Raw genomic sequence first — 12,230 nt, forward strand, 5'->3', positions numbered from 1 at the left:
AAAAAAAAAAAAAAAAAAACCAGTGGGTCAATCAAGAAATCAAAAAGGAAATCAGAAAATACCTTGAGACAAATGTAAATAAAAACATAACTATCCAAAATCTGTGGGATGCCTCAAAAGCAGTTTTAAGAGAGAAATTTATAGCAACACAGGCTTACCTCAAGAAACAAGAAAAGTTTCACATAAACAACCTAACCTTCCAACTAAAAGACTTAGAAAAAGAAGAACAAACAGAGCCCAAAGTCAGCAGAAAGAAGGAAATAATAAAGATCAGAAAGGAAATAAATAGACCTGGAAAAAAATAGAAAAGATCAATAAAACCAAGAGCTGTTTTTTTTGGAAAGATAAACAAACTTTATAAGTGTTTAGCCAGGCTCACCAAGAAAACAGAGAGAGGACCCAAATTAACAAAATAAGAAATGAAAGAGGAGAAATTACAACCAATATAACAGAGATTTAAAAAAATAAGAGAATATTATGAACAGCAATAAAGCAATAACTTAGACAACCTAGAAGAAATGGATAAATTTCTAGAGACATAAGATCTTCCAAGACTGCATCAGGAAGAAATAGACAATCTGAACAGACCAATCTAAAAAAAACTCCTAGCAAACAAAAGTCCAGGACCAGACAGCATCACAGGGGAATTCTACCAAACATATAGAGAAGAGCTAATATCTATCCTTCTCAAACTATTCTAAAAAAATTGAAGAGGAGGGAACACTTCCAAATTCACTCCATGAGGCCACCGTTACTCTGATACTGAAAGTAGGCAAAAATACTACAAAAAAAGAGAATTACAAGCCAATATCTCTGATGAATATAGATATAAAAATCCTCAATGAAATATCAGCAAACTGAATTCAACAATATATAAAAAGGATCAGACACCATGATCATGTAGGATTTATTCCAGGGATGCAGTGATGGTTCAAGATCCACAAATCAATTAATGTGATACACCACATTAACAACAGGAAACATAAAAACCACATGATTATCTCAATAGCTGTAGGAAAATTTAACAGAATTCAACATCCACTCATGATAAAAACTCTCATTGAAGTTGGTATAAAGGGAACATATCTCTACATAATAAAGCCCATACATGACAGACCCACAGCTAACATCATACTCAGTGGTGGAAAGCTGAAAGCTTTTCCTCTAAAATCAGGAACAAGAAAGGATGCCCATTCTTGTCAATTATTTACATAGTATTGGAGATCCTAGCCACAGCAATCATACAAGAAGAAAAAACAAAAGGCATCCAAATAGGAAAGAAAGAAGTAAAATAGTCACTATTTGCATGATACTATACATAGAAAACCCTAAAGTCTCCACTAAAAAACTATTAGAACTAATAAATGAAGTCAGTAAACTTGCAAGATACAAGATTAGTATACAGAAATCTGTTGCTTTGTCTATACACTAATAATGAACCAAAAGAAAGAGAAAGCAAGAAAATAATCCTGTTTAAAATCATATCAAAAAGAATAAAATACCTAGGAATAAACTTAACCAAGGAGGTGAGAAACCTATACTCTGAAAAGTATAAGACATTGATGAAGGAAATTGAAGGTGATGCAAAGAAATGGAAAGATATCCTAGGTTCATGGATTAAAAGAATTGATACTGTTAAAATGTCCACACTACCCAAAGCAATCTACAGATTTAATGCAACCCCTATCAAAATACTCGTGACATTTTTCACAGAACTGGAACAAATAATCCTGAAATTCATATGGAACCACAAAAGACCCCAATTTTCCAAAGCAATCTTGAGAAAAGAGAACAAAGCTGGAGATATCACTCTCTGGCTTCAGACTTCAGACTACAAAGCTGCAGTAACCAAAACAGTATGATACTGGCACAAAATCAGACACATAGATCAATAGAACAGAATAGAGAGCCCAGAAATAAACACACACACTTATAGTCAATTAATCTATGACAAAGGAGGCAAGAATATACAATGGGGAAAAGACAGTTTCTTTAATAAATGGTGCTCAGAAACTTGGACAGCTACATGTAAAAGAATGAAATTAGAACATTTTCTCACACCATATACAAAAACCAACTCAAAATAAATTAAAGACCTAAATGTAAGACCAGAAATCATAAAACCCCTAGAAGAAAACATAGGCAGAACACTCTTTCACATAAATTGTAGCAATATATTTTTAGATCTGTCTTCTAAGGCAAAGGAAACAAAAAATAAACAAATTGGATCTAATTAAACTTAAAAGCTTTTGCACAGCAAAGGGAATCATCAACAAAACAAAAAGACAGCCTATGAAATGGGAGAAAAGATTAGCAAATGATATGACCAGTAAGGGGTTAATATCCATAATATATAAACAGCTTATACAACTCAATACCCAAAAAATGAACAACCTGAATAAAAATGGCAGAAGACCTGAATAGACAATTTTCCAAAGAAGACATACAGATGGGGAACAGGCACACAGAAATATGCTCAACATCACTAATCATCAGAGAAATGTAAATCAAAGCAGTGAGATATCACCTCACACCTGTCAGAATGGCTATTATCAAAAAACACAAATAATAAATGTTGGTAAGGATGTGGAGAAAAGGGAACCCTGGTACACTGTTGGTGGGAATGCAAATTGGTACAGTCACTATGGAAAACAGTATGGAGGTTCCATATAAAACTAAAAATTGGACTACCATATAACCCAGCAATTCCAGTCCTGGGTATCTATCTGGAAGAAAAATGAAAACACTAATTTGAAAAGATACATGCACTCCAGTGTTCATAGACAAGATATGGAAGCAACCTAAGTGTCCATCAACAAATGAATGGATAAAGAGGATGTAGTATCTATGTATACAATGGATATTACTCAGCCATAAAAAAGAATGAAAGTCTGCCATTTGCAATAATATGCATAGACCTGAAGGTTATTATGCTTAATGAAATAAGTCAGACAGAGAAAGACAAATATTGTATGTTATCACTTATATGTGGAATCTAAAAAATAAACATAACAAAACAGAAATAGACTCACAGATATAGAGAACAAACTAGTGGTTACCAGTGGGGATAGGGAAGGGGGGAGGGACAAGATGTGGTAGGGGATTAAGAGGTACAAACTACTATGTATAAAATAAGCTACAAGGATATATTGCACAGCACAGGGAATATAGCCAATATTTTATAGTAACTTTATGTTTTTGGTTTTTTTTGCGGTACGGGGGCCTCTCACTGTTGTGGCCTCTCCCGTTGTGGAGCACAGGCTCCGGACGCGCAGGCTCAGCGGCCATGGCTCACGGGCCCAGCCGCTCCACGGCATGTGGGATCTTCCCGGACCGGGGCACGAACCCGTGTCCCCTGCATCGGCAGGCGGACTCTCAACCACTGCGCCACCAGGGAAGCCCCTCCAACCTATTTTTATGGTGGTTTGAACCAATTAATTATTTAAATTTATTTTCCAAATGCTTTTTTTCTATGTAGAGGATACTCAAGGTCAAGTAAAATTTCTTACTGTTTCCTTGCTTCCAAAATAAAGGAAATTACTATGCATCCTGCAACAAGTAAACAAGACACCCCTGCTGAAGCTGTTCTTTATTGATAATGGGCATATTGATAGCTCGACATATCAATATAATGAATAAACTGACATACAATTAAAATTTCAAGATGAAAACTACAAATGAGTATACATATCTGTGCATGAGGATATAATGCACACACGTGCACACTGACACACACACACACACTTAATTATGACCATCTCAATGATTTCTGCTCTGTTTCCACTTAACTCTTAAATCTTTATCACAAGCCCTAACCTTGTGCTTCAGATTTAATTATCCAAATGCCTACTAGACATCTCTTCCTAGATGTCTGACAGGCATTCAACACATCTGCCACCTAACTCATGACCTTCCCTTCTAAACCTGGTTCTTCTATTTTCAATATCAGTGAAAGGTGTGGGCTATCAGATCAGATATCTGGAGCATCCTAGATCTATAACTCATCTCTTCCCCACAGCCAGTCAGTCTGCAAATCCTGACTACGTTACCTGCAAGCTATTTTCTCCATTATGTTCTCTTCTGTCTGTCCTGAAATCACTGTCCTGCCTGATCCTCATCGTCTTCTCTTTCCTGGATAACTGCAGTTTCTCTCATATACTCATGTACAGATTTAGTTCTTTCCTCCCCATGTAAATAGTCATTGGTTAACTTTTCCTGCCTAATGCCTGTCATTAATTATCCTTAATTTTTTTTTCCTGTGGGTTTTCCAGAGTTATCTCTAGCTAGCCTCTTCATATAAACCTCTCCTACAAACTTATTTCTTCTCCCTACTATGCTTTTTTGACCTAGTGCCTTTCCTGTTTGCCTGCTTTTTACCTTCTTGCTTGCCTCTGCCTATTGAAATCCCACCATTACATCAAAATTCAGCTTCAATCCCAGCAATGCTGTAAAAACCCAGAAAACCCAAACCGGAAACCATCTGTCCCTCTTTTAAATTCTTGTTGCAATTCCTGTCGGTTCCAATGGTTCTCAGTCCTTAAAGTATGAAGACTGCATTCCTAAGTCAAAAAAAGATTCTACTGACTTCTCTTGCCTTTGACAAGATGGGGAGAAAAGGAACCACGGGAAGTTTTCCATCCTGACTGAGTGGGAAGGTGGAGGTGTTATTGGTGGAAATTGGATTCCTCTATGGGAAAGGGGCTGTGGCGATGCAGCATGTCCCAGCATGTTTCAGAGGGCACTAGTGTGAGAGCCTATATGAAAATTTCTATATATTCATTTAATAATCATTAAGTTCTCTCTGTGTGCTAGGTAGTGAACAAGAGAGACACAGGGACCCTACTCTCAGGGACCCACAGAAGATTCCACAGTCTCATGCAGTTGGGAAACTGAATACTATGGCAGCTTTTAGAGGTTCATAGTGAACATTATCATATAAAAAAGTCTCTGAGAAGTCCCACCATTTTAAAAAACTTTAACATAATTTTGTGTTTAGTATTATTTCCCAAAGAAATGTGGCCACAGAATCCCTCCCCTGCATTTTTCTGACAATATCTATTAATATCCCATGCAACTAGAACTCTCTGGAACAGATAATTAGGAAATGCTGTGTGAGAGCAATCCAAATGCAGAGAAGGAAATGCTGAACTTTGCATTGTGGTTGCGACGGTCATATCCCATACCGCATATACTCAATCCTGGAGTTAATTTTACAATAAGGCAGAAGGGTTGGAAAGTATAATCTTGATGGTATACATAAAATGTATTACTCTAATGGTATTTGAAATTGCATGAGCATCAAATATTACAAAGTTCACTCTATAATCTGAAAGGACGGTGCTCTTCCGCCTGAACTCACACTTGTGGCCCTCCTCTGCACTCTGTAGATGAGACCCACTAGAGAGGCCTGCACTGTCAAAATGTTATTCACAGGCTTGAAAGAAAACAATGCACTTTTCTCATATGCTTGAAATATTTCAGAATAAGAAAAACAAAAAGTATTCCATTGAGCCTAAATGAGGTTATTGAGTATGTTCCAGAACCATTCCAAAACCATGTGTGCAGTGCAAAACTGGCTGCATCCTGTGTAATGTGAGAGCCTCATCTGCTACCAATGAAAACAGACAAACCTGGTGACACCAGTCCTCCATGGGAGCCTAATTGAGCACCAGCCTTCCTCCCCAACCTTGCGTCACTTAGTATTTCTGAGTATTTTAGCAACTAAGACAGCTAAGTTTCAGAATGTCATCTCTCAAGTATATATCTTATCATAAAACTAACTCATACAGTAAAATAATCCAAAGAGTTAGAATGAATAATATATATTTTAGCATATAGTAATTTTTTGTACTTATAAAATATATAACAGAAACTTATTAATGGAACTGTGTTCCATATTTTTTGGCCTTCCTGTAGTGTATAGAATTTTATAAAGTATTTTGATGGCTTTACCCAGGTGCAATTTCTGTTGTTTTCACAACCCAAAAAGCAGTTTTAAACTCAGCAATAATCATTTAAAAGTTTTGACTTGTTTTCACTTTACACTAACAGATTTTTAGAATCTCTTGAAGGTAGATATTCTTTAGAGTATTATTCCTTTACCAAATTGCAAGCACTTAAAAAAATCATCTTATCGTTAGTAAGGCTCAGAGAAATAAGTTCTTTCATTCATTGTTTGTGGCAATGTAATTTGGGACATATTTTTGAAAGTCAGTTTGGAGATACACACATATACATATGTGCATGCACATGTGTTATATATGTGTAGATGTGTGTATATATACACACACATGCATGCACTCGTACATGTGTAGTTTGAGCCAATTTCCTAAGAAATTTCCTATAGAAATATTAGAAAATACTAGTCATAGTTTTTTATAAGGCTGTTCATTACATTTTATAGGTGTTTATAGGTAAAAAAGTAGAAGCAATTTAAGTGCCCAAATCTAATGGGAAAGTTGAATGAATTACATTATATTGATACAATGGGCTATCATATATCCATTAAGTCATTTGTGGAAGAATACCAAATTATATGTTAAAGTGTTGATATATTGTAAAAACATGTTACACAATACTATATACAGCATAATAATGCCATGTTTATCTGTATCCAGAAAAAATAACTAGAAGAATATCTGCCTAAATGCTAACAATGACTATGCTTGAGTGATGGACTTATAGATGGATTTTTTTTCTTATAATTTTCTGTTTCTCAAGTTTTCTGTAGTGAATGTGTCTTGTTTATGAAATAATTAAACAAAATAAATGTTACATGTTTCTTGACATATTTGTACCCTTTGACCCAGTAATTCTATTTTTCGGACTATATCCTAACATGAGAAAATAAACAGATACACACTTACAGAGGTACTTACAACTATGTTCTTTCTGACTTGTTGATAGTAATAAAATACTGGAAGCTACTCGAATGTCCATTAGGGAATTGGTTTTAAAAAAATAACTGCATTCATGCAGTGGAATATTGCACAATCTTTAAAATCAGATTCTTGAAAATATTTAACAAAGGGAAATGCTTACAATATATTCAGTTAAAAGGTATATGGACAGAGATATGTAGATATAATATAATTACAGTTTTGATTACCTAAAAAAAATTAGAATATACATTAGCGTTTTAACAGGGCTAACCACTGGGTGGTGAAATTATTTATAGGTTCTTTTTTTCCTTTTTATAATTTTCTATGCTTTCAACATTTGTAATTTTTATAAACAAAGAATATGTAAACAATAAAGAAGCTTGTTTTTTGCAAGTAATATTAAGATACAGTATCTATATGAACATGATCCCTCTAAATATTTTTTCAGACTATCATTTCTACACAGTTTATTGCTGTACTACACAGTGAGATAAGAATGTATAATATTTTATTTTAATCCCTGGGTCTCTCTGACAAACAATAGGAAGAATTTTGACCAAAAGATTTGCTTTGCTCTATAAAATGCTTAAAACAACATAGGAAAGGAATATTCAGAGGGCTGGCCTCAGTCTCACTCTGAACAGTGATACAAGGTTTCTTAATCATTTACTTGTTCAGAATCTAAGTAGGCAAAGGTCAAAGCAGTTTCAAGTTCAGTGGTACCTCAGGTGTAGCCTTCCTCTCTGATGCAAGGACCACACCCACAGAGTGAAGGTTTTTTGAGTTCATTGAGAGTTTATGGCTTTGACAAAGCTCTAGTAATAGCCTCTGATTGAGCGACAAGGCAAGTAACCATTCGGCTAGACTCAGGGAATGCAAGTATATATACATGTATACTAGGAGGGCTGTGTGTGGGGGATATATTTATGTTCTTAATTGCTTAAGGCTTAGCATAACCATTGCATACTGCACGATAGATAATAAGCCTGAAGATTTATCCGTGTGCTACCACTAATGTATGGACTCAATGAGTACTTATTGAAAGCTTATCTGTAAAACATGGTTCTGGCCATATGAGATTAAAAAGACATAGTCCTACCTTCCTTCCTAAATGAAAACACAAAGACAATTGCGTGAATTTTACATACTCTCAGTGTTTCTTCTCCAATAAAACAGACAAAATTATAATTGATATTAACTGATTTTCACTTAAATTTAGTGTGATATCATTTTTAAAGTTCACTTTAAAATCATTGCCATATTGCCCAAGAATATCACCAGTGAAATTTACCAGACACATGTATTTTTAAAGTTTGAGGTAGTTCATGTAAATATTAAGGATAGAATGCAGTATATTATGTTTTTTCCTGATGAAATAAAGGACTTACACTGATTTTTTAGACTCCACGCAGCTCATTCAATACTTTCCAATTTTGTGATAGGCTTTGAAAATATAAATGGGCAAGAATTTTTGCTTCCCAGATGAACAGGCAGAAATGAAACCAAGTTTAGATAAAGATCAGACCATCAATATAATAGAAAGGTGGAAAGGGAAAGGGAAGGAGAAGAAATGGAAAGCAAACATATAGCTTTGGAGAAATAAAGCAAAAAAAAATAAATAAATTTACTTGATTTGTCCTTTCTCCACGTATGTTGTTCTATAAAACCCCACGAGCGAGCCGTTCAGCCGGCCGGCGAACTCCATGGTCAAGTGGTAGAGACCCTTGCCACCGCTGGGTGCAAGCTCTTCTTCTGTCTCCACCACCACATACTCCTGCTTTTTGTATTCGAAGCACCGCCTGACTTTCACCTGATCCCCAGAGGGCTTCCTTAGCACCGGGAGCTGGGTGATCCTCGTCTCCCGGAGGTGCAGCCACAGGTTCCGGGTGGGTGAGCTCACGTTGATGGAGATGTTCACGCTGCCCGTGTACGTGTCCTCCTCCAACAGGGGCTTCACCTCCAGGTCGTAGTGCACTGGGTTGATGAAGTCCGGCAGCCTGAAATTTTTCCAGCCTCCACTTTCATCTTCACTGGCAGGGCAGACCCCCTGGTCCTGTTGAGGGCTCAAAGTGGGAGGCCTGTGGGAAGGAGCCTGGGTTGTGCCCTGTCCTCCGTCGGTAGAGTCACACGATCTGGTCAAGCCCACGGAAAGTCCTACTATTGATCCAACACCCACCACCACCGCACAGATAATGGCCACATGTTTTCTTTTAATGCAGTATCTCTTAGAGCCTTCTCCCTCCTCCAAGATCATTTTTGTTTCCAAAGTCAAATGTTACACATAAAAGGTTGTTAAATTTAACTAACTAACGTCAGCAGTCTTCCTTTTTCAATTGGAAGGAATTCCCTGGTTTGGCAGCCTGCTTTCGCCTTTCCCACACCTCTCTCTCTCTGGCTGCTTGAATCTTTTCCTCTCCCTTCACGTTCCCACTAGACACTCAAGGATGAATGTGGAATCAAGGGGGTGGGGTAAGGACTCCAGAAGAGGAGCTGAGCTGGAGGAAGAGGACTGACGAGAATATTGTCACGGCTCCTCTTACAAACAACGCATCCCCCACTCCACCCCCCCTACTGGAGTGAGTTAAATATAAAACAGGGCTTAGCTTATCAGCCAGTGGGAGGATGATCCTTTGCCAAAGCTCTGTCAGCAGCTTTCGAGGAGAGAGCATTTGGGAAGAGGTGTGCTTGTGATGGAAAAACTCACCCTTTGCCACTGAGTCTGTGGCTTCTTCCTGTTGTGTGCACAGTCTCTCCTAACCAAAGGGCTTCTTGCATCTCAGCTATTTTTTAGGTAGCTGTGTTTTCTTTTCATTCTTTTTCCTCATCTTATGTAAACATTCAGATTCTGCCTTTTGCCAAAGTCAGGTCCTGGAGTTCCGTGCACAGAGTGATACATAAATTCAAGGACCACTTAGGTACTGAGTAAATACTTGTTGAATTGGTGGATTAGTAAAACATGGCCAGGTCACCCTAAATCAGTTCAGCTGATGCTGGATGAAAGAGAAAAGGAAACATAAATTAGTCAAAGCCGTACTGGAGCTCAAAAGCATGAGAAGAAAAAAGAGAGACAGAAAAGTAATGGGTTGGAAGGACAGAAGGACAAGGAAGATAAACTTGATTAACTTGTTAGGTTAAATAACTAAACTCTTAGATAATCTTGTCTAAGTGAGAGTGAATTCTTTAGCCTAGAGTGTGGTAGATGACGTTTGGAGGAGATTCCAGATGCAAAGTTGGCTGTTGAAAGATCTGTTATCTGCCCAAACCTATTGCCTCTGAATGAAAAGCTCAAGATGATAGAAATCACAATAATGACTTCCATGTTTATGAGTAGCTAAGATGTATACATCCAAGCCATCTCTAATAGTAGCAGTATAATCATAAATATAAAAAATTAGAGAGCTTTCTATATGCCAGGCACTATGCTAGGTACTTCATAGAAGTTGTCATTTAAGACTTACCAGCAACTCTATGAGACTGATACTATTATGATGCCCATTTTAGAGGTGGAAGGACTGACATTCAAAGAGGTAAGTCATTTGCTCAAGGTCACAGAACTGGAGTTTGAACTCAGGTTATCTGAGTCCAAAATCCAGATATCTAACTATACTGCCTCTGTTCTCGGAAGAGGAAAAATGTTTAAAGGTTAAGTAACCATGAAAAACTTGGTCAGTATTTCCCAAAGTGCAATCCATGGATAATATTAATAGATATAATTGCAAAGCAGGCAGTGCTGCGGTAGATAGAGTTAAGAATATTCTTTTACTACCTTCCTCTTTCAGAGCTTCCAGATGGCACTACCATCACGCTGTGAATCTCCCAGATAGGATATACTATTGTGTGATTTCTGTATTTAGTTGATGAGAGAGTTTGTTTGGTGAGGTACCTTTTGAGGGTCTTGTGTTCCCACACTCTGAAAAATCCTACTTTAAACTGTTCCAAATTATAAATGAAACACATGGATAAAAAGAGAAGATTTTAAGAATGAAAGGGTCGACTTTGCTCTACGCATTTCTATTGTTTTCTCATAAAATAGTAGTAAGAGAAAGTTAAAGGTTAGAGGGGTATATTTTTCTAAATCATAGGTTCATCTTGTTTATTAATTTCACATTCGGAAGTAATCCTAAACTTTAATCATAGTATGTTTAATTTTGGTAAATCAACATTATGAATTTTAGCCTTGAAATCCCTTTTTTATCAGAAATATAATCTGATGTTTCACTAAATGTTTCACAGGTCAAACATTTTAATGTGTTCTCCATAAATTAAAAGGAAAGTGTGGATCAAATTTATCTCAGCATAATGACTGAAAAAAATGAAAAAAGGATTTTGAAGAATGTACATAAAATTATGTTAAACTGGAAGCATTTTTTAAAAAAATCTCAGCTAAGGCAAACATATATAAAACTCTTAAACTCAATTTTGTCTAGAAAGACAGCAGTCTTATCACCAGGTCCCATGTTTGCACTAAACTGAACAAAGAAGATAATAGACCTTTGGAATAAGGTGCACTTCAGGGGGTTTGAGAATGGCCACCTGCTATCAAATATCTCTCCTGTTTTGCCTGAAATTCCACCATAAGGGGTTCATTATTTATAGATAAATGCAGTTTTTTGCTAGCAGAAATAAAATACCTTAAATCCATGTACTTTGTGTGTGTGTGTGTGTGTGTGTGTGTGTGTGAGTGTGTGAACACGTGCATAAATTTTTAGTCTAAGGCCCAACCACAGCATTTTATTAGTACCAACCTAAAAGAGCTGCCTGTATCCAGTGAAGGGCATCACATCTTATCCATGTCAGCATATTAGGGTTGCCTGAGGTGATAGAGGTAAAACGTCCAGCCAGACAAGTGGGAGTAGCAGAGCCAGCCTGTTGCCTAAACACATTTAGGGTCACCATATTAGGGTTTACTAAATATAAAGCCCCAGCTTTCATAGTTGGTAACGCTGCACTCCACTGCAGCAGTTCTTGCTGTCCTCCCTGACACTGGAACACTGAGTCTGTGGCAGGAGGCTCTTGATCTTGAAAGCCCTTGTTCCAGATCCAATCCACAGTGAAGGTCAAGGCAGCCACTGGCAGGACACACACACACACACACAGAGAGAATCTACTCCTATAAAGTGACCAACAAACCATCATAAGCACTCACCTAGTTAAACAGTTTATATTGATTAATCTTATGTTGAAAAATCTACATTACATATAACTACTTTGGAAAGGCTACCTCTGGTCAGTTTCCATGTAGGTTTAAGCCAGAGGAGTGAATGCACGGCCATTCACTGTAGATCATAAACCACACTCCCCCATAGCTTTTGACAATGTGTATTACCATCTTGCACCCCAAGTACAAGT

General features: G+C 37.0%; 1 protein-coding gene across 1 annotated transcript in view; it reads right to left on the bottom strand.

Moving 5' to 3' along the window:
- The window catches only part of ENPEP (glutamyl aminopeptidase), a 107,821-nt gene extending 98,361 nt beyond the window's left edge, over positions 1-9,460 (bottom strand). Inside the window, exon 1 of the mRNA XM_007450819.1 lies at positions 8,510-9,460. Coding sequence (XP_007450881.1) covers positions 8,510-9,135 — 626 coding nt within the window. The 5' untranslated portion in view covers positions 9,136-9,460. The remainder of the gene's footprint in view (positions 1-8,509) is intronic.
- Positions 9,461-12,230: the final 2,770 nt, after the last annotated feature.

Source organism: Lipotes vexillifer, unplaced genomic scaffold (genome assembly GCF_000442215.2).
Source record: "Lipotes vexillifer unplaced genomic scaffold, Lipotes_vexillifer_v1.1 scaffold529, whole genome shotgun sequence".
Taxonomy (NCBI): Eukaryota; Metazoa; Chordata; class Mammalia; order Artiodactyla; family Lipotidae; genus Lipotes; species Lipotes vexillifer.